Below are 22716 nucleotides of genomic sequence, written 5' to 3'. Positions count from 1 at the left end.
ACATGTCTGGTGCAGATGGTAGGGGTGTGTGCATGTTTGTGGTAGTGATTGGGTAGGATTATGCACACTGACATGTCTGGTGCAGATGGTAGGGGTGTGTGCATGTTTGTGGTAGTGACGTGGGTAGGATTATGCACACTGACATGTCTGGTGCAGATGGTAGGGGTGTGTGCTTGTTTGTGGTAGTGATTGGGTAGGATTATGCACACTGACATGTCTGGTGCAGATGGTAGGGGTGTGTGCTTGTTTGTTGTAGTGATTTGGTAGGATTATGCACACTGACATGTCTGGTGCAGATGGTAGGGGTGTGTGCTTGTTTGTGGTAGTGATTGGGTAGGATTATGCACACTGACATGTCTGGTGCAGATGGTAGGGGTGTGTGCTTGTTTGTGGTAGTGACTGGGTAGGATTATGCACACTGACATGTCTGGTGCAGATGGTAGGGGTGTGTGCATGTTTGTGGTAGTGATTGGGTAGGATTATGCACACTGACATGTCTGGTGCAGATGGTAGGGGTGTGTGCATGTTTGTGGTAGTGACGTGGGTAGGATTATGCACACTGACATGTCTGGTGCAGATGGTAGGGGTGTGTGCATGTTTGTGGTAGTGATTGGGTAGGATTATGCACACTGACATGTCTGGTGCAGATGGTAGGGGTGTGTGCATGTTTGTGGTAGTGACGTGGGTAGGATTATGCACACTGACATGTCTGGTGCAGATGGTAGGGGTGTGTGCATGTTTGTGGTAGTGATTGGGTAGGATTATGCACACTGACATGTCTGGTGCAGATGGTAGGGGTGTGTGCATGTTTGTGGTAGTGACGTGGGTAGGATTATGCACACTGACATGTCTGGTGCAGATGGTAGGGGTGTGTGCTTGTTTGTGGTAGTGATTGGGTAGGATTATGCACACTGACATGTCTGGTGCAGATGGTAGGGGTGTGTGCTTGTTTGTGGTAGTGATTTGGTAGGATTATGCACAATGACATGTCTGGTGCAGACGGTAGGGGTGTGTGCTTGTTTGTGGTAGTGATTGGGTAGGATTATGCACACTGACATGTCTGGTGCAGATGGTAGGGGTGTGTGCATGTTTGTGGTAGTGACGTGGGTAGGATTATGCACACTGACATGTCTGGTGCAGATGGTAGGGGTGTGTGCTTGTTTGTGGTAGTGATTTGGTAGGATTATGCACACTGACATGTCTGGTGCAGATGGTAGGGGTGTGTGCTTGTTTGTGGTAGTGACGTGGGTAGGATTATGCACACTGACATGTCTGGTGCAGATGGTAGGGGTGTGTGCATGTTTGTGGTAGTGATTTGGTAGGATTATGCATACTGACATGTCTGGTGCAGATGGTAGGGGTGTGTGCATGTTTGTGGTAGTGATTTGGTAGGATTATGCATACTGACATGTCTGGTGCAGATGGTAGGGGTGTGTGCTTGTTTGTGGTAGTGATTTGGTAGGATTATGCACAATGACATGTCTGGTGCAGATGCTAGGGGTGTGTGCATGTTTGTGGTAGTGATTTGGTAGGATTATGCACACTGACATGTCTGGTGCAGAGGGTAGGGGTGTGTGCATGTTTGTGGTAGTGATTTGGTAGGATTATGCATACTGACATGTCTGGTGCAGATGGTAGGGGTGTGTGCATGTTTGTGGTAGTGATTTGGTAGGATTATGCACACTGACATGTCTGGTGCAGATGGTAGGGGTGTGTGCTTGTTTGTGGTAGTGACGTGGGTAGGATTATGCACACTGACATGTCTGGTGCAGATGGTAGGGGTGTGTGCATGTTTGTGGTAGTGACGTTGGTAGGATTATGCACACTGACATGTCTGGTGCAGATGGTAGGGGTGTGTGCATGTTTGTGGTAGTGATTTGGTAGGATTATGCACACTGACATGTCTGGTGCAGATGGTAGGGGTGTGTGCTTGTTTGTGGTAGTGATTTGGTAGGATTATGCACACTGACATGTCTGGTAGGGAGCAGCGCCCGGATTTCATTTAATTAATTGCTGCCAGTTAGTCTGTTTCTGGAGGTTGTTGGTGTGATGCTGGGTGCTTGTTCCTCTCTCTCTCTCCGCACCTATCTGTCTCTCCCCACATCTCTCTCTATCTCTATCTCTCCACTGCTCTCTCACTACACACCTCTCTTGCTCTCTCCACACATCTCTCCCTCTCTTTCTCTCTCTCTTTCTCGCTCTCTCCACACACCTTTCTCTCTCCACACACCTTTCTCTCTCTCTTTCTCGCTCTCTCCACACACCTTTCTCTCTCCACACACCTTTCTCTCTCCACACACCTTTCTCTCTCCACACACCTTTCTCTCTCCACACACCTTTCTCTCTCTCTTTCTCGCTCTTTCCACACACCTTTCTCTCTCCACACACGTCTCTCTCTCCAATCCTCTCTCTCACCACACACCTCTTTTGCTCTCTCTCTCTCCGCACACCTCTCTCTCGCTCTCTCCACACACCTCTCTCCATACACACCTCTCTCTCTCCACACACCTCTCTCTCTTCACACACCTCCCTTTCTCCACACCCCTCCTCTCTCTCTCTCTCTCTCTCTCTCCATACCCCTCTGTCTCTCTCCACACCTCTTTCTCTCCACACGCCTCTCTTTCTCTCCACACACCTCTTTCTTTCTCTTTCTCACTCCACACCCTCTTTCTCTCTGTCTTTCCACACACCTTTCTCTCTCCACACACCTCTCTTGCTCGCTCTTTCTCCGCACACCTCTCTCTCGCTCTCCACACACCTCTCTCCACACACACGTCTCTCTCTCCACATAGCTCTCTTTCTCCGCACACCTCTCTCTCGCTCTCTCCACACACCTCTCTCCACACACACATCTCTCTCTCCACATAGCTCTCTTTCTCCAAACTCCTCTCTCGTCACACCTCTCTCCACACACATCTCTCTCTCTCTTCACACACCTCCCTTTCTCCACACCCCCTCCTCCATCTCTCTCCCTCTATACCCCTCTGTCTCTCTCTCCACACACCTCTCTCTCTTTCTCTCCACACACCTCTTTCTTTCTCTTTCTCACTCCACACAGCTCTCTCCAGACACTCTCTCTCTCTCTCACACTCACTCACGCTCACTCTCTCAACACTGACAGTTTTAAAGATTTAATTTAAGATTTTATTCCTTATACTGATTTGTGTATATAAAACAATCTCGGTACAAACACCCAACCCCCCTCCCCAATATTCTTCCTCCCCAATATTCCCCTACCCACCCATATTGTTCATGTTTCACAATACGGCTAGAGGCAACTGAGCAGAATGGAGCATTGTCACCTACTGGGTGCCAAGCTGCCAAGACACACTCACACTCACTGGCACATTCAAACTCGCTTACAGTAACATGGAGCTGTTAGGACAGATTCACTGCAGCTTGTGCAAATATCGCAGTCATGAATGGGTCATTAACTTACCCCTCCCTGCCCTTTCTTGCCCCCTTTCCCCATTTTGCCCTCTTGTACTCACACACCTGGTGTGGCCTTGTAACCTCCCCATGTCTGTCTGATCACCCCCTCTTCAGCCAGCTCTATAATCTCAGTGCTGCCTCACACCTGCTCTTGTCCATCTTGCCCCAGTGACAGAGGGCTGTATCTCGCTTCCCTAGGAGGTAGCGCAGTGCTCTCCTTTCTCCTGGCTCCCCGGGGCCCGTTTGATAAGTCCCTCCCCTGTCAGCAGCTGGTTCATCTCATTCTGTCGGTGCTCATGGCCCCCGTATGAATCCTCGTGGGGCCGACCCCTGCGGGAGCAGGCTTTGGCGATGAGGAAGACCATTTCAGCCACGTTGAGAATGATGCAGACCCCAGAGGCGGACAGCATGAAGACGGTGAAGATGGTCTTCTCGGTGGGACGGGACACGAAGCAATCCACAGTGTTGGGGCAGGGGTAGGCCTCGCACTTGACGAGCCGGATCATGGCATAGCCGGGGTAGATGAGGTAGAAGATGTACATGAAGGCTGCCTCAAAGACAATCCTGAAGACCACGCTCAGCGTGTATGTCCACCAGAGTGTCCCCGAGATATGGATCTTCTGCTTCTTCACCTCCGCCAGCTCCTTGGAGTCTCCATGGCCGGACATGCGCAGAATCTTCTTTTCGTGGTGCTGCTGGTGAGCAACATGCATGGCCACGAGGAGGGCAGGTGTGGACACGATGATGAGCTGCAGGGCCCACAAGCGGATGTGCGAGATGGGGAAGAAGTGATCATAGCACACGCTGTTGCATCCCGGTTGTTGCGTGTTACAAGTGAAGGCAGATTTCTCGTCCCCCCACACACTCTCCGCAGCCACTACGAGCACCATGATGCGGAAGATGAAGACCACGGAGAGCCAGATGCGTCCGATGCCTGTGGAGTGGCGGTTCACACCACTCAGGATGGCATAGAAACCCGCCCAGTTCATGATGCGTCGGCCCTGAGGACAGACGGGGACACAGGTGTGAATACTATGGTGATACAGTGACATCATGAAGCATTCACTGACAGCAACCAATGAAAATGCCCTGTACAACATGGCTCACAGAAACAAATATTTATCCCCAACAGGAGGAATATGGGGAGGGGGGGGGGGGGACAAAGAGTCCGTTCAGTAGATACATGGATCAGCCACCAAGCAGATGGCTTGACAAATACAGTAAGGAGGGACAGATACAAAGGAGTCCCATGGTGAAGGAACAGTGACTAAAGGTGGCCATACTGCACAGGTCGCTTGTGTTAAGAGGGATTCATGCAAATCTGGGAAATTTCAGTGCAACCGGAGGAAAGTCTTCAGAGTAATATGGGGATGGTGGAGATGCAAACCGGAAAAGGGCACGCCCAAGTCCCTCACCACCCTCCCGACCTCCCAATGCTCCCCCCTCCCGACCTCCCAATGCTCACCCCCTCTCCCCATGCTCACCCCCTCCGCCCATGCTCACCCCCCCCACGCTCACCCCTCCTATATGCTCACCCCTCCCTCTATGCTCACCATCACCTCCCTCTATGCTCACCACCTCCTCCCCCCATGCTCACCACCTCCTCCCCCCATGCTCACCACCTCCTCCCCCCATGCTCACCACCTCCTCCCCCCATGCTCACCACCTCCTCCCCCCATGCTCACCACCTCTTCCCCCCCATGCTCACCACCTCCTCCCCCCCATGCTCACCACCTCCTCCCCCTCATGCTCACCACCTCCTCCCCTCCATGCTCACCACCTCCTCCACCATGCCCACAACCTCCCCCTCATGCTCACCCTTTCCCCCTCATGCTCACCACCTCCCACCCATGCTCACCACCCCTTCCCCCATGCTCACACCCCTCCTCCCCATGCTCACCACCTCCTCCTACCACACTCCCCCCTCCCCCCCATGCTCACCACCCTCTCCCCCCAATGTTCACCACCCCTCCCTCCATACTCACCACCCCTCCCCCCATGCTCACCACCCCCTCCCCATGCTCATCCCTCTCCCCATGCTCATTCCTCTCCCCAAGCTCATCCCTATCCCCATGCTCATCCCTCTCCCCATGCTCACCAACTGCCTCGTGCTCACCACCTCTCCCCCCGTGCTCACCCCCCCCCCCTTTGCTCACCACCTCCCCCCTTCCTCATGCTCACCACCTCCCCCCCGCGTTCACCACCTCCCCCCATGCTCACCCACCTCCATGTCAGCATGGATTTATGAAGGATAGATCATGCCAAGCTATACTATAGAGAGAAACCTCGCTCTTGAAACCCCTAGTTGGAGAAAGCGTGCTGCCTAGGGATATATTGGAGTAACTAGAGATGTGTATCAGAGAAAATACACTAAAGAGTCCCTTTTACAGGCGCACCGAAGACCTTTATATTATATACGGTCAGGGGTGAATGTAGTAAATAATGTTAATTTTATTTCGTTTTTAATATGTCATCGTGTAATTAAAACAGTATACAGTGTAATTCTATATACTCAAATAAAAATAGACATCTAAGGTCTATTCGGTCTCTACCATGCAACTCCTGTCGCTCCTATGTACTAATCTATTCGATCCTGTGTGTATATTAGTTCTATGTTCAGATAGTCACACCTGATCCCTCTTCTGAGTGGGTTAGGCTTTTGGTGCATAAGACCATTGCTCCACTGTAGGAGTCCGTTCCCTGTGTCCCTGTTCTGTGTCTTGCTCTCTGTTTGATGTAGGGAAAAAACAGAGCCCTTGTTGGCTATAGTAAAGAATATAGTGGCTTTGCGGGGGTTTATTGTATAACACCTCCTTTGTGAGTTAAACAGGTTATGGGATTATATGGTCTTGCTATAGGTTTCACACATATGTCCATAGAGGGCTGTACTGCCCCATTGAGCTTTGTGTGTTAATGATGTTTTCGGACCAGAATAATGGGTGGTGTTTATGTATTGGTGTTCTACTATCTGGTTCTTATCACCCGTGGTTCAGCAAATGTAACTGAATGCTGCTTGGCTACGTTTGTTATGTTTAGAATTCTCACTGTACATATTTTGAACGAAGGTATGTCCCAAGCTATTTTTTATTCTTGGGTGTTAGCCGCGCATGCGTTGCGCGATGGGCTGCTGTTACCTGTAGTCCTATGTTTATCCTTTCAGATCAGATAGCGATTTAGATATTAGTGTTATTGGAACATTTGCTCTGTTTAATTCGGAGTCTTACATTGTTTAGGCAAGATTTCCAAAATGCTGCGTTTATTCAGAGTATAGTGTATCGTTCAAGGTAAGGTCTAATTGACTGCATACATATCTCCCATGGACGCTGACAAAATAATGTATGTTTCGTGACGAAACATGCGGCATGTCAGGTCTTTTGCCGACTAGTAACTAACTCTACTAGCTACCTCCAGCAGCTCATATAGAGCACAGCTCTCTTAAACAGCACTATCTATTTGTTACACCCAATTAAAGAGGTGTCAGTACTGCCACAGGGCAGCACTTGCTTTGGATAACACATTATTTTGTCAGCGTCCATGGGAGATATGTATGCAGTCAATTAGACCTTACCTTGGACAGGTAAAGGTAGATGAGGTTTAATACAGATAAATGTAAGGTTATGCATTTGGGAAGCAATAATGCTGTTAACAGGCGACATACAAATTAAATGGGGATACATTAGGGGAATCTTTGATGGAGAAGGATTTAGGAGTGCTTGTAGACAGCAGGCTTAGCAATAGTGCCCAAAGTCATGCAGTAGCTGCAAAGGCAAACAAGATCTTATCTTGCATTAAACGGGCAATGGATGAAAGGGAAGTAAACATAATTATGCCCCTTTATAAAGCATTAGTAAGACCACACCTTGAGTACAATTTTGGGCAGCACTCCTTAGAAAAGACATTATGTATGCATGGAACCACTTGTAGCTCACATCCGGAGTAATAAAGATATCACAGGAATTCAAATTCGCTCTCAGGAGTACAAGACCGCATTATATGCGGATGATGTTATATTGACACTCTCTAGGCCCCTGGTCTCTCTACCACAACCTCTTTGACCTCCTGGAAAAGTTTAATACGATCTCAGGGTTTAAAATCAACCAAACAAAATCGGAAGAGCTAAACCTAAACCTCCCAAAAGACACAGAAAAACTAATAGAAATTAACTTCAATCTGAATTGGCAACCCAAAACGATCAAATACCTAGGAGTTAATCTCGCAAAGGAGGTTAAGTTGTTATATAAGGCAAACTACCCTAAACTCTTGCAATCTTTGAGAAAGGAGTTGAAGGAGTGGGCGACGTATGGTATCTCCTGGATTGGAAGAATTTATAGCGTAAAGATGAACCTTCATCCCCAGACTATTATATCTTTTTCAGACACTCCCCATACCTTTTAGAGAGGGCAGACTTCAAGGACATGCAGGCCCAGATCTTTAAGTTTATCTGGAAAAACAAAAAAGCTAGGATATCAGCAAAAACATTAGTGAGGCCCAAAACCGCAGGCGGACTGGCGGTACCTTGCTTGTTCTTATACTATTGACCAAATTATTCACTGGCACACAGACCCGAAACTACGTAGGTGGGTGGAGCTGGAGAGAGATATCTGTGCCCCACTAGAGATTCAGAATCTCGAGGAATCTGTCCTCAATGATCAACTCATTTGCAGTCTGGGAAGCCACCAAATTTAAATGCGCCCTGACCACAAGGAGCTCACTGATGACCCTATTATTTGGAAACCCGGACTTTGCTCCAGGGATGGACGAGGGACACTTTTTACTCTGGAAACAGAGTGGGTACGGGAGGATGAAGGATCTGGAGGGCAGAATCACTATTCAGACATTTACACAGATTCAGTCAGATAAAGGCATTCCTAACACAGAATTCTTCAGATACCTCCAGATCCGGGCATTTTATACCAAACACACGAACCGTCCTAAAGTGACTAATTTTGAAACGCTCTGTGCACGTGGGCACGCACCACTGGGACTTATCTCTAGATTGTATAAGGAAGTGATCGATCCTGGAGAGGGCAGCAGACAGAGACTTGACTACATGACACAATGGGAGAGGGATGTGGGGGATACATTAGAGGACGAGTACTGGTTAGAAATCTTTGAAGCGGCAGCAAGAACATCGATCTGCACGACATTGAAGGAGAACGCATATAAAGTTCTAATGAGGTGGTACCTCACCCCAGTTAGGCTATCTAAATTTGTACCAGGTTACTCCCCCTTGTGCCCTAGACAATGTGGAGAGCCTGGGGACTTGTTGCACATGCTGTGGTCTTGCCCTCGATGCGCCCGATCTGGGAACAAATACAGGATTGGCTAAAGAGGTTTTGGGCCTCGAAATTCCTCTGGATCCCTGGTTATTTCTACTAAATAAACCACTGGAGGGTCTGTCGAGAGCAGGAAATAAACTAGTCGCCCATTTTGCGACAGCTATGAGGTGCGAGACCGCGGCATCGTGGAAACAAAACACGACTCCATCGATAGATAAGATTCGGAACAGAATTTGGTTCGTCTGCCAGATGGAGAAATTGACAAGTTTGGTCAATGACACTGGCTCAAATTTTCAAAAAGTCTGGTTTCCGTGGCTGGCGCAAACCGACATCACGGGGGTGAGCAATGCCACCATTTGGCTGTGATAGCGCAAGGTGAGTTCTCCTTCAACGCATGGCAGTAATCGCAACACAGGACGGACATGACAGATAGGGATAACTGCGGCCTCGGATCAAGTGGTTAGCTAGGACGCTCGAGGAGTTCGAGAGGTCTGGAAAAGTGGCGGCTCACGGCAGATCCAGTAGCTGTGGCAGCGGGGGTCCCCCCCTCCCTATCCCTTCCCCCTCTCTCCCCTAATGTGTCTTCCCCCCCTGAGTCTTTGTGTAGTGTGTTTATTTGTGAATTGAAGTGGCAGTACATACAGCAAATAAGTTGACCCATGTTATACTATGTTTTATAACTGCTCTATGTCTGAAAACTGAATAAAACATAAAGTTGAAAAAAAAAAAGACATTATGGAACTAGAGAGAGTGCAGAGAAGAGCCACCAAATTAATAAAGGGGATGGACAATCTAACTTATGAGGAGAGGCTAGCTAAATTAGATTTATTTACATTAATAGAGGCGTCTAAGAGGGGATATGATAATAATAATAGCATGTTCTTGTATAGTGCTGCTAATTTTACGCAGCGCTTTACAGAGACATTTTGCAGACCCCGTGGAGCTTACAATCTATGTTTTTGGTGCCTGAGGCACAGGGAGATAAAGGGACTTGCCCAAGGTCACAAGGAGCCGACACCGGGAATTGAACCAGGTTCCCCTGCCTCACACTCAGTGCCACTCAGTGTCTTTACTCGCTGAGCCACTCCTCCCAACTATATACAAAAATACAATTATTATTATTAATTATATCCAGGGACAGTGCAAGAAGCTTTCAAAAGAACTATTCATCCCACGGGCAGTGCTAAGGACTCGGGGCCATCCCTTAAGGTTGGAGGAAAGGAGATTTCACCAGCAACAAAGGAAAGGGTTCTTTACAGTAAGGGCAGTTACAGTGTGGCATTCATTACCCATGGAGACTGTGATGGCAGATACAGGAGATGTGTGTAAGGAAAGGGTTCTTTACAGTAAGGGCAGTTACAGTGTGGAATTCATTACCCATGGAGTAATATACAATACATTTGTTCAAAAAAAGGTTGCAACGAAAACTGGAAAATAATGTGCGCTATAAAACCTTGAACTAGATGCAAAAATGGACTATTCTCACTTCATGGATGTAAATGTTAGTGACAGGTGTGTAAGACTGTGTAACAGTTTAAATGGTACTAATAACCAATAATGAATACAAACTCTTATATAACGCCCAGACTTCTATGAGCCTAACAGTATGATATGAACCATGTGATACTAAATATATTGAAGAGTTGCACTTGGAGCTCTATCTGTTTTTTATCTGCTGTTTCTTTATAATAGTGGCCAAGTGAGACTCAGTAATGAGAAATAATATGTAAGAAATGGTGAACGTGAATGAAGATGTTCTGCTGTATCCAATGTCACAGTATAATGCTGATTGCTGTGATGCAGAATCCAGACGATGAAATATAGTATGCTCTTAATTGCTGCCCCACAGAAGGATTACCAACCCTATGCAACAGAGTCACGAACAGAAAAAGAGGGAAATAGGTTGGACATCTTTTTAGAAAGGAAAGGTATACAGGGATATACCAAATAAGTGTGCATGGGAAGGATATTGATCCAGGGATTAATCCGATTGCCAATTCTTGGAGTCAGGAAATAATTATTTTCCCCTTATGAGATCATTGGATGATATGACACTGGGGTTTGTGTTTGCTTCCTCTGGATCAATAAGTATAGATATAGGATAAAGTATCTCTTGTCTAAATTTAGCATAGGTTGAACTTGATGGACGTACGTCTTTTTTCAACCTCATCTACTATGTAACTTTGTAACTATGTAACCTCTCCCCCCCATGCTCACCACCTCTCCCCCCATGCTCACCACCTCTCCCCCCACCATGCTCACCACCTCTACCTCCATGCTCACCACCTCTCCCCCCCATGCTCACCATCTCTCCCCCCATGCCCACCATCTCTCCCCCCATTCTCAACACCTCTCCCCCCATGCTCACCACCTCTCCCCCTATGCTCACCACCTCTCCCCCCATGCTCACCACCTCTCCCCCCACCATGCTCACCACCTCTACCTCCATGCTCACCACCTCTCCCCCCCATGCCCACCATCTCTCCCCCCATGCTCACCACCTCTCCCCCCATGCTCACCACCTCTCCTCCCCATGCTCACCAACTCTCCCCCCATGCCCACCACCTTTCCCCCCATGCTCACCACCTCTCCCCCACCCCATGCTCACCACCTCTCCCCCACCCCATGCTCACCACCTCTCCCCCACCCCATGCTCATCACCTCTCCCCCACCCAATGCTCACCACCTCCCCCCCCCATGCTCACCACCTCTCCCCCCCCATGCTCACCACCTCTCTCCCGCCCATGCTCACCACCTCCAGATGTGCAGGACCCATCATATACACACCAGACACAAACACATCCCAAACACACAACCATACACCACACTCGTATCCTGTACATACCATTAACCTACCATTTATGTCTGCTTCATACATATATATCCCATACACCTTATATCTAATGCGCACGCTCTCCTACCCTAACCCTAACCCACACACCTTATATCTAATGCGCACGCTCTCCTACCCTAACCCTAACCCACACACCTTATATCTAATGCGCACGCTCTCCTACCCTAATCCTAACCCATACACCTTATATCTAATGCGCACGCTCTCCTACCCTAACCCTAACTAACCCATACACCTTATATCTAATGCGCGCGCTCTCCTACCCTAACCCTAACCCACACACCTTATATCTAATGCGCACGCTCTCCTACCCTAACCCTAACCCACACACCTTATATCTAATGCGCACGCTCTCCTACCCTAACCCTAACCCACACACCTTATATCTAATGCGCACGCTCTCCTACCCTAACCCTAACCCACACACCTTATATCTAATACGCACGCTCTCCTACCCTAACCCACACACCTTATATCTAATGCGCACGCTCTCCTACCCTAATCCTAACCCATACACCTTATATCTAATGCGCACGCTCTCCTACCCTAACCCTAACCCATACACCTTATATCTAATGCGCACGCTCTCCTACCCTAACCCTAACCCATACACCTTATATCTAATGCGCACGCTCTCCTACCCTAACCCTAACCCATACACCTTATATCTAATGCGCACGCTCTCCTACCCTAACCTTTACCTATACACCTTACAGTATATCTAATGCGCACGCTCTCCTACCCTAACCCATACAACTTATATCTAATGCGCACGCTCTCCTACCCTAACCCTAACCCATACACCTTATATCTAATGCGCTCGCTCTCCTACCCTAACCCTATCCCATACACCTTATATCTAATGCGCACGCTCTCCTACCCTAACCCTAACCCATACACCTTATATCTAATGCGCACGCTCTCCTACCCTAACCCTAACCCATACACCTTATATCTAATGCTCACGCTCTCCTAACCTAACCCTAACCCATACACCTTATATCTAATGCGCACACTCTCCTACCCTAACCCTAACCCATACACCTTATATCTAATGCGCACACTCTCCTACCCTAACCATAACCCATACACCTTATATCTAATGCGCACGCTCTCCTACCCTAACCCTTTACCTATACACCTTATATCTAATGCGCACGCTCTCCTACCCTAACCCTTTACCTATACACCTGATATCTAATGCGCACGCTCTCCTACCCTAACCCTTTACCTATACACCTGATATCTAATGCGCACGCTCTCCTACCCTAACCCTATATCTATAGACTTAATCTAATGCGCACGCTCTCCTACCCTAACCCTAACCCATACACCTTATATCTAATGCACACACTCTCCTACCCTAACCCATACACCTTATATCTAATGCGCATGCTCTCCTACCGTAACCCTAACCCATACCCCTTATATCTAATGCGCACGCTCTCCTACCCTAACCCTAACCCATACACCTTATATATAATGCACATGCTCTCCTAACCTAACCCTAACCCATAGACCTTATATCTAATGCGCACGCTCTCCTAACCTAACCCATACACCTTATATCTAATGCGCACGCTCTCCTAACCTAACCCTAACCCATACACCTTATATCTAATGCGCACGCTCTCCTAACCTAACCCTAAACCATACACCTTATATCTAATGCGCACGCTCTCCTACCCTAACCCTAACCCATACACCTTATATCTAATGCGCACGCTCTCCTACCCTAACCCTAACCCACACACCTTATACCTAATGCGCACGCTCTCCTACCCTAACCCTAACCCACACACCTTATATCTAATGCGCACGCTCTCCTACCCTAACCCTAACCCATACACCTTATATCTAATGCGCACGCTCTCCTACCCTAACCCTAACCCATACACCTTATATCTAATGCGCACGCTCTCCTACCCTAACCCTAACCCACACACCTTATATCTAATGCGCACGCTCTCCTACCCTAACCCTAACCCATACACCTTATATCTAATGCGCAAGCTCTCCTACCCTAACCCTAACCCATACACCTTATATTGATGCGCACGCTCTCCTACCCTAACCCTAACCCATACACCTTATATCTAATGCGCACGCTCTCCTACCCTAACCCATACACCTTATATCTAATGCGCACGCTCTCCTACCCTAACCCTAACCCATACACCTTATATCTAATGTGCACGCTCTCTTACCCTAACCCTAACCCATACACCTTAAATCTAATGCGCACGCTCTCCTACCCTAACCCTAACCCATACACCTTATATCTAATGCGCACACTCTCCTACCCTAACCCTAACCCATACACCTTATATCTAATGCGTACGCTCTTCTACCCTAACCCTAACCCATACACCTTATATCTAATGCGCACGCTCTCCTACCCTAACCCTAACCCATACACCTTATATCTAATACGCACGCTCTCCTACCCTAACCCTAACCCACACACCTTATATCTAATGCGCACGCTCTCCTACCCTAACCCTAATATCTAATACGCACGCTCTCCTACCCTAACCCTAACCCATACACCTTATATCTAATGCGCACGCTCTCCTACCCTAATCCATACACCTTATATCTAATGCGCACGCTCTCCTACCCTAACCCTAACCCATACACCTTATATCTAATGCGCACGCTCTCCTACCCTAACCCTAACCCATACACCTTATATCTAATGCGCACGCTCTCCTACCCTAACCCTAACCCATACACCTTATATCTAATGCGCACGCTCTCCTACCCTAACCCTAACCCATACACCTTATATCTAATGCGCACGCTCTCCTACCCTAATCCATACACCTTATATCTAATGCGCACGCTCTCCTACCCTAACCCTAACCCATACACCTTATATCTAATGCGCACGCTCTCCTACCCTAACCCATACACCTTATATCTAATGCGCACGCTCTCCTACCCTAACCATAACCCATACACCTTATATCTAATGCGCACGCTCTCCTACCCTAACCCTTTACCTATACACCTGATATCTAATGCGCACGCTCTCCTACCCTAACCCTAACCCATACACCTTATATCTAATGCGCACGCTCTCCTACCCTAACCCTAACCCATACACCTTATATCTAATACGCACGCTCTCTTACCCTAACCATAACCCATACACCTTATATCTAATGCGCACGCTCTCCTACCCTAACCCTAACCCATACACCTTATATCTAATGCGCACGCTCTCCTACCCTAACCCATACACCTTATATCTAATGCGCACGCTCTCCTACCCTAACCCTAACCCATACACCTTATATCTAATGCGCACGCTCTCCTACCCTAACCCATACACCTTATATCTAATGCGCACGCTCTCCTACCCTAACCCATACACCTTATATCTAATGCGCACGCTCTCTTACCCTAACCCTAACCCATACACCTTATATCTAATGCGCAAGCTCTCCTACCCTAACCCTAACCCATACACCTTATATCTAATACGCACGCTCTCTTACCCTAACCATAACCCATACACCTTATATCTAATGCGCACGCTCTCCTACCCTAACCCTAACCCATACACCTTATATCTAATGCGCACGCTCTCCTACCCTAACCCTAACCCATACACCTTATATCTAATGCGCACGCTCTCCTACCCTAACCTTAACCCATACACCTTATATCTAATGCGCACGCTCTCCTACCCTAACCCTAACCCATACACCTTATATCTAATGCGCACGCTCTCCTACCCTAACCCTAACCCATACACCTTATATCTAATGCGCACGCTCTCCTACCCTAACCCATACACCTTATATCTAATACGCACGCTCTCCTACCCTAACCCTAACCCATACACCTTATATCTAATGCGCACGCTCTCCTACCCTAACCCTAACCCATACACCTTATATCTAATACGCACGCTCTCTTACCCTAACCATAACCCATACACCTTATATCTAATGCGCACGCTCTCCTACCCTAACCCTAACCCATACACCTTATATCTAATGGGCACGCTCTCCTACCCTAACCCTAACCCATACACCTTATATCTAATGCGCACGCTCTCCTACCCTAACCCATACACCTTATATCTAATGCGCACGCTCTCCTACCCTAACCCATACACCTTATATCTAATGCGCACGCTCTCCTACCCTAACCCATACACCTTATATCTAATGCGCACGCTCTCCTACCCTAACCCTAACCCACACACCTTATATCTAATGCGCACGCTCTCCTACCCTAACCCATACACCTTATATCTAATGCGCACGCTCTCCTACCCTAACCCTAACCCATACACCTTATATCTAATACGCACGCTCTCCTACCCTAACCCTAACCCATACACCTTATATCTAATGCGCACGCTCTCCTACCCTAACCCTAACCCATACACCTTATATCTAATGCGCACGCTCTCCTACCCTAACCCATACACCTTATATCTAATGCGCACGCTCTCCTACCCTAACCATAACCCATACACCTTATATCTAATGCGCACGCTCTCCTACCCTAACCCTAACCCATACACCTTATATCTAATGCGCACGCTCTCCTACCCTAACCCTAACCCATACACCTTATATCTAATGCGCACGCTCTCCTACCCTAACCCATACACCTTATATCTAATGCGCACGCTCTCCTACCCTAACCCTAACCCATACACCTTATATCTAATGCGCACGCTCTCCTACCCTAGCCCTAACCCATACACCTTATATCTAATGCGCACGCTCTCCTACCCTAACCCTAACCCACACACCTTATATCTAATGCGCACGCTCTCCTACCCTAACCCATACACCTTATATCTAATGCGCACGCTCTCCTACCCTAACCCTAACCCATACACCTTATATCTAATACGCACGCTCTCCTACCCTAACCCTAACCCATACACCTTATATCTAATGCGCACGCTCTCCTACCCTAACCCTAACCCATACACCTTATATCTAATGCGCACGCTCTCCTACCCTAACCCATACACCTTATATCTAATGCGCACGCTCTCCTACCCTAACCCTAACCCATACACCTTATATCTAATGCGCACGCTCTCCTACCCTAACCCATACAACTTATATCTAATGCGCACGCTCTCCTACCCTAACCCTAACCCATACACCTTATATCTAATGCGCACGCTCTCCTACCCTAACCCTAACCCATACACCTTATATCTAATGCGCACGCTCGCCTACCCTAACCCTAACCCATACACCTTATATCTAATGCGCACGCTCTCCTACCCTAACCCTAACCCACACACCTTATATCTAATGCGCACGCTCTCCTACCCTAACCCATACACCTTATATCTAATGCGCACGCTCTCCTACCCTAACCCTAACCCACACACCTTATATCTAATGCGCACGCTCTCCTACCCTAACCCTAACCCACACACCTTATATCTAATGCGCACGCTCTCCTACCCTAACCCATACACCTTATATCTAATACGCACGCTCTCCTACCCTAACCCTAACCCACACACCTTATATCTAATACGCACGCTCTCCTACCCTAACCCATACACCTTATATCTAATGCGCACGCTCTCCTACCCTAACCCTAACCAATACACCTTATATCTAATGCGCACGCTCTCTTACCCTAACCCTAACCCATACACCTTATATCTAATGCGCACGCTCTCCTACCCTAACCCATACACCTTATATCTAATGCGCACGCTCTCCTACCCTAACCCTAACCCATACACCTTATATCTAATGCGCACGCTCTCCTACCCTAACCCTAACCCATACACCTTATATCTAATGCGCACGCTCTCCTACCCTAACCCTAACCCATACACCTTATATCTAATGCGCACGCTCTCCTACCCTAACCCATACAACTTATATCTAATGCGCACGCTCTCCTACCCTAACCCTAACCCATACACCTTATATCTAATACGCACGCTCTCCTACCCTAACCCTAACCCATACACCTTATATCTAATGCGCACGCTCTCCTACCCTAACCCTAACCCATACACCTTATATCTAATGCGCACGCTCTCCTACCCTAACCCATACACCTTATATCTAATGCGCACGCTCTCCTACCCTAACCCTAACCCATACACCTTATATCTAATGCGCACGCTCTCCTACCCTAACCCTAACCCATACACCTTATATCTAATGCGCACGCTCTCCTACCCTAACCCTAACCCATACACCTTATATCTAATGCGCACGCTCTCCTACCCTAACCCATACACCTTATATCTAATGCGCACGCTCTCCTACCCTAACCCTAACCCATACACCTTATATCTAATGCGCACGCTCTCCTACCCTAACCCTAACCCACACACCTTATATCTAATGCGCACGCTCTCCTACCCTAACCCATACACCTTATATCTAATGCGCACGCTCTCCTACCCTAACCCTAACCCATACACCTTATATCTAATACGCACGCTCTCCTACCCTAACCCTAACCCATACACCTTATATCTAATGCGCACGCTCTCCTACCCTAACCCTAACCCACACACCTTATATCTAATGCGCACGCTCTCCTACCCTAACCCATACACCTTATATCTAATGCGCACGCTCTCCTACCCTAACCCTAACCCATACACCTTATATCTAATGCGCACGCTCGCCTACCCTAACCCTAACCCATACACCTTATATCTAATGCGCACGCTCTCCTACCCTAACCCTAACCCACACACCTTATATCTAATGCGCACGCTCTCCTACCCTAACCCCAGATATGAAGGGGAGCAGTTAAATGCATTGGGGCAGATGGCTTCTATTTGACCCAATAAATACACCTCACTTGTTACTGCTCCCCTGCCCCCTATCCGCTCTCCCCCCTGCAATGAAGAACCTCATGTTTTTATTAATTCTTGTGGATACAGGGAACAAAGGTGCCAGAACCCTAACCCTGACCATAACCCTGACCCTAACCCTGACCCTGACCCTAACCCTGACCCTAAGCAAAGAACAATCATTTAAAAACTAAAATACAATAAATAATGAATGAAGTCGTCCGCTCTATAATATTTCTCCCTATAACTTCTCCTATTACTCCATATAATCCCTCTCCTATTACTCCATATAATCCCTCTCCTATTACTCCATATAATCCCTCTCCTATTACTCCATATAATCCCTCTCCTATTACTCCATATAATCCCTCTCCTATTACTCCATATAACCCCTCTCCTATTACTCCATATAATCCCTCTCCTATTACTCCATATAATCCCTCTCCTATTACTCCATATAATCCCTCTCCTATTACTCCATATAATCCCTCTCCTATTACTCCATATAATCCCTCTCCTATTACTCCATATAATCCCTCTCTGGCATACTCCATATAATCCCTCTCTGGGATACGCCATATAATCCCTCTCCTATTACTCCATATAATCCCTCTCCTATTACTCCATATAATCCCTCTCCTATTACTCCATATAATCCCTCTCCTATTACTCCATATAATCCCTCTCCTATTACTCTATATAATCCCTCTCTGGCATACTCCATATAATCCCTCTCCTATTACTCCATATAATCCCTCTCCTATTACTCCATATAATCCCTCTCTGGCATACTCCATATAATCCCTCTCTGGCATACTCCATATAATCCCTCTCCTATTACTCCATATAATCCCTCTCTGGCATACTCCATATAATCCCTCTCTGGGATACGCCATATAATCCCTCTCTGGCATACTCCATATAATCCCTCTCTGGCATACTCCATATAATCCCTCTCTGGCATACTCCATATAATCCCTCTCTGGCATACTCCAAATAATCCCTCTCTGGGATACTCCATATAATCCCTCTCTGGGATACGCCATATAATCCCTCTCTATATCTCCTCGTGTTGCTCTCTTTTTTTTACCTTGTCTCTCCCTCGTCGAGCCTGGGCGTCTCTTTGTGTCCCCCTTTCTCTCTCTCTGTCACACTGTCTCTGTCCCAAACTCTCTCCCTCTGTCACATTCTCCCGGTCACTTTCACTCTCTTTCTGTCACACACACTCTCCGTCTCTGTCACACTCCCTCCTTCTTTCTCTCTGACACACTCTCCCTGTGTCTGTCGGGTCAAACTCCCACTCTCGGTATCACTCTCTTTTTCTCTATCACACGCTCTCACACACTCCTTCTCTCCTTCTCAGTCCCACTTTCTCTGTCACTATCTTGCTCTTTTACCCTCTCTCTGACACACTCTGTCTCTCTCGCTCTCTGTGTCATACACATTCCTCTCTCCCTCTCTCTCTGACACACACTCGCTCTCCCCCACCCTCTCTGATACTCTCTTCTCTCTCTTCTCTCTTCTCTATCTCTCTCTTCCCTCTCTTTCTCCCCCCCCCCCTTCTCTGATACACACTCTCCCTCTCTGACACAATGAGTCCTTTCTCGCTCTCGGTAACATGCCACCATTCACTCGGCTTCCGCCCACTGGAGAGTCACATTGTGCCTTGTTCGCTGGCAGGAAGAAATCATTCCCCCCTCACTGTGTCCCCTCCTCCTGCTGGGGCAACCTTCCTCAGTGTCGCCCTCCAATCTTTCCCTGACTCATGATGCCCCCCATTCCGCTGCTCCTCGTGCTACTTGCTATGTGCTGTGCCGGGGTGGCTTGGCGTAGGTTCCCGGAGCAGGTCTCAGGGAACAGAGTTGGCATTAACGCCAGGCGCCCGTGACACTGGTTGGCCTAACAGACTCAGTGTGACAATGCTGTATATATGTTCCATGCTGCGTCAGTATTACAATCCCGACCCCCCTGAGAACCTCCCGAGGGGCAGAACCTCACTGACCTCACCTGTAGCTGGGAAGAGAAGGGCTGGAGACAGATGGGCACTGGGCAGGCAGGTACACGGACAGGTGGGCACCAGGCAGTCACAGGCAGGTACACAGACAGGCGGGTATAAGGACAGGCTGGCACCGGGCAGTCACAGGCAGTTACAAGGACAGCTTGGTACCGGGCAACCACATGCAGGTACAAGAACAGGCGGGCACCCACATGTGGGTACAAGAACAGGTGGGCACCGGGCAGTCACAGGGACAGATGAGTATAAGGACAGGCAGGTACAGGGCAGTCACAGGCAGGTACAGGGCAGTCACAGGCAGGTACAGGGCAGTCACATGCAGGTACACAGACAGGCGGGCATCGGGCAGTCACAGGGCCAGACGGGTATAAGGACAGGCTGGCACAGGGCAGTCACAGGCAGGTACACAGACAGGCGGGCATCGGGCAGTCACAGGGCCAGACGGGTATAAGGACAGGCAGGTACAGGGCAGTCACAGGCAGGTACAGGGCAGTCACATGCAGGTACACAGACAGGCGGGCATCGGGCAGTCACAGGGCCAGACGGGTATAAGGACAGGCTGGCACAGGGCAGTCACAGGCAGGTACAAGAACAGGCGGGCACCGGGCAGTCACAGGGACAGGCAAGTACAAGGACAGGCTGGCAGCAGGGCAGTCACAGGGACAGACTGGCAGGAACAGACGGGCACTATACAGTCACAGGCAGGCACCGGGCTGTCACAGGGACAGGCGGGCAGCAGGCAGGGATAGGGATCACAGTGGCATGGATATGGGTTGCTGCCTCTTGTTCTTATGACGCTGCGTTCCTGCCGGGGACCTTTATACCCTTGGCTGTTAATTAAGCCGCTTGTTGGGTCAGATAACTGCATGTCCCCCTATGTGTACACAGTTCTGTAGGATAATACGGGCGTGACTTGTGTGTGTCACCTGTGCCTATCAGCATGAGGCATACACAACAGCAAACTTCACCCCCCACACACACAGGTATAGACACACACATATACAAACTCATGTATAGAAACACACAAATGTACAAACACATAGAAATACATACACGTACACACATGTACAGACACACACAGATACATACACACAAACATGTATAGACACACAAGTACAGACACACACAGATACATACACACACAAACATGTATAGACACACAAGTACAGTACAAATACACACATACAAATGTACAGATACGTGTACAGACACACACACAAACATGTACAGACACGCACAGATACACATGTTGACACACATGTACAGACACATACAAACACAGATACACACACACGTACAGACACATGCACACAGATACACATGTAATCCCCGCTATGTATGTATATCTTTATTTATATAGCACCATTAGTGTACATAGTGCTTCACAGCAGTATTACACATGACATAATTATATAAATAACAAATAATACAAATAACACATAATGGGAATAAGCGCTTCAGACATAAAAGTAACATTTAGGAAAAGGCATCCCTGCCCTGCAGAGCTTATAATCTAATTGGTAAATCGGGTTACCGGTTTGCTGCAAGGGGTTAATAGCAGAATATCATATGCTAGGCCTCACCCTGTACTGCCACAGGGATACTGACATCACAGGGGAGTATATGGCATGGGAAGAAGGTTCTGCACGACAGGTTCCTGGAGGACAAGAGGAGAGGAGCCTCATGGAATGTAGATAGGGATGATGTTCATGAAGTAATAGAAGAGATTGTTATGTTACAGATAGGGACAGTGCCCTTATAATGAGGATCCTAATGATATGGCCAGTGGAAGCAAGCAGGTACCACATAGGGAGAAACAGACACTTCACAACAGCCCGAATGTAGAGGGTCCCCAGGTGTCAGCGGATCAGCTCTACTGGCCAGGATCCCAGTAAGGGCCTACAGTAAACAGGGTACAACTGATGTTACTCTGAAGATGAAGAGAGGATCCCGGTCCAAAATACAACAAAGTAAATACACTTCCCTTTGAGTGTTAAGAGAGGGCACCTAGGGAATCACCGTGTTGGTGAATAACTACACGTATATAAATACGGTGCAATGTTGTCTAGTCTGTGTGTGTGTGATGTGTCCCCATGAATGGGGACCTGAATAAAGACCGAGTTGTACTACAAAAGTTCCTGGCGTCCATCATTTTCACCCTGTCATCGCCCAGCACCCTGAATCCTGCACTCTGTCATCGCCCAGCACCCTGAATCCTGCACTCTGTCATTGCCCAGCACCCTGAATCCTGCACTCTGTCATCGCCCAGCACCCTGAATCCTGCACTCTGTCATCGCCCAGCACCCTGAATCCTGCA

The 22716-nt window shown here is 48.1% G+C and overlaps 1 protein-coding gene across 6 annotated transcripts; it reads right to left on the bottom strand.

Moving 5' to 3' along the window:
- Positions 1–3217: 3217 nt before the first annotated feature.
- GJB1 (gap junction protein beta 1) lies at positions 3218–21214 on the bottom strand. Of its 6 annotated transcripts, XM_075580840.1 has the most exons (4): positions 20597–20614; positions 20508–20566; positions 20388–20454; positions 3218–4433 (listed from the first exon to the last, which is right to left on the bottom strand). In XM_075580840.1, the coding sequence occupies exon 4, from the start codon at positions 4419–4421 to the stop codon at positions 3627–3629; it is 795 nt and encodes a 264-aa protein (XP_075436955.1). In that variant the 5' UTR covers positions 4422–4433; positions 20388–20454; positions 20508–20566; positions 20597–20614; the 3' UTR covers positions 3218–3626. The 6 variants fall into 6 exon arrangements, with proteins under 6 accessions (XP_075436955.1, XP_075436952.1, XP_075436951.1 ...); XM_075580837.1 differs by adding an exon at positions 7821–7873 and having other exon boundaries at positions 20388–21214; XM_075580836.1 differs by adding an exon at positions 7821–7873 and having other exon boundaries at positions 20393–21214.
- Positions 21215–22716: the final 1502 nt, after the last annotated feature.

The sequence above is a fragment of the Ascaphus truei genome (assembly GCF_040206685.1).
Source record: "Ascaphus truei isolate aAscTru1 chromosome 16 unlocalized genomic scaffold, aAscTru1.hap1 SUPER_16_unloc_1, whole genome shotgun sequence".
NCBI classification, from domain to species: Eukaryota; Metazoa; Chordata; class Amphibia; order Anura; family Ascaphidae; genus Ascaphus; species Ascaphus truei.
The sequence above is the reverse complement of the archived record's forward strand: the minus strand, read 5'-3'. Positions and strand labels throughout refer to the sequence as shown.

Coding starts and splice junctions, on each gene's coding strand:
- GJB1 (XM_075580837.1), bottom strand. CDS start 4,421: ATGAACTGGGCGGGTTTCTATGCCATCCTGAGTGGTGTGAACCGCCAC.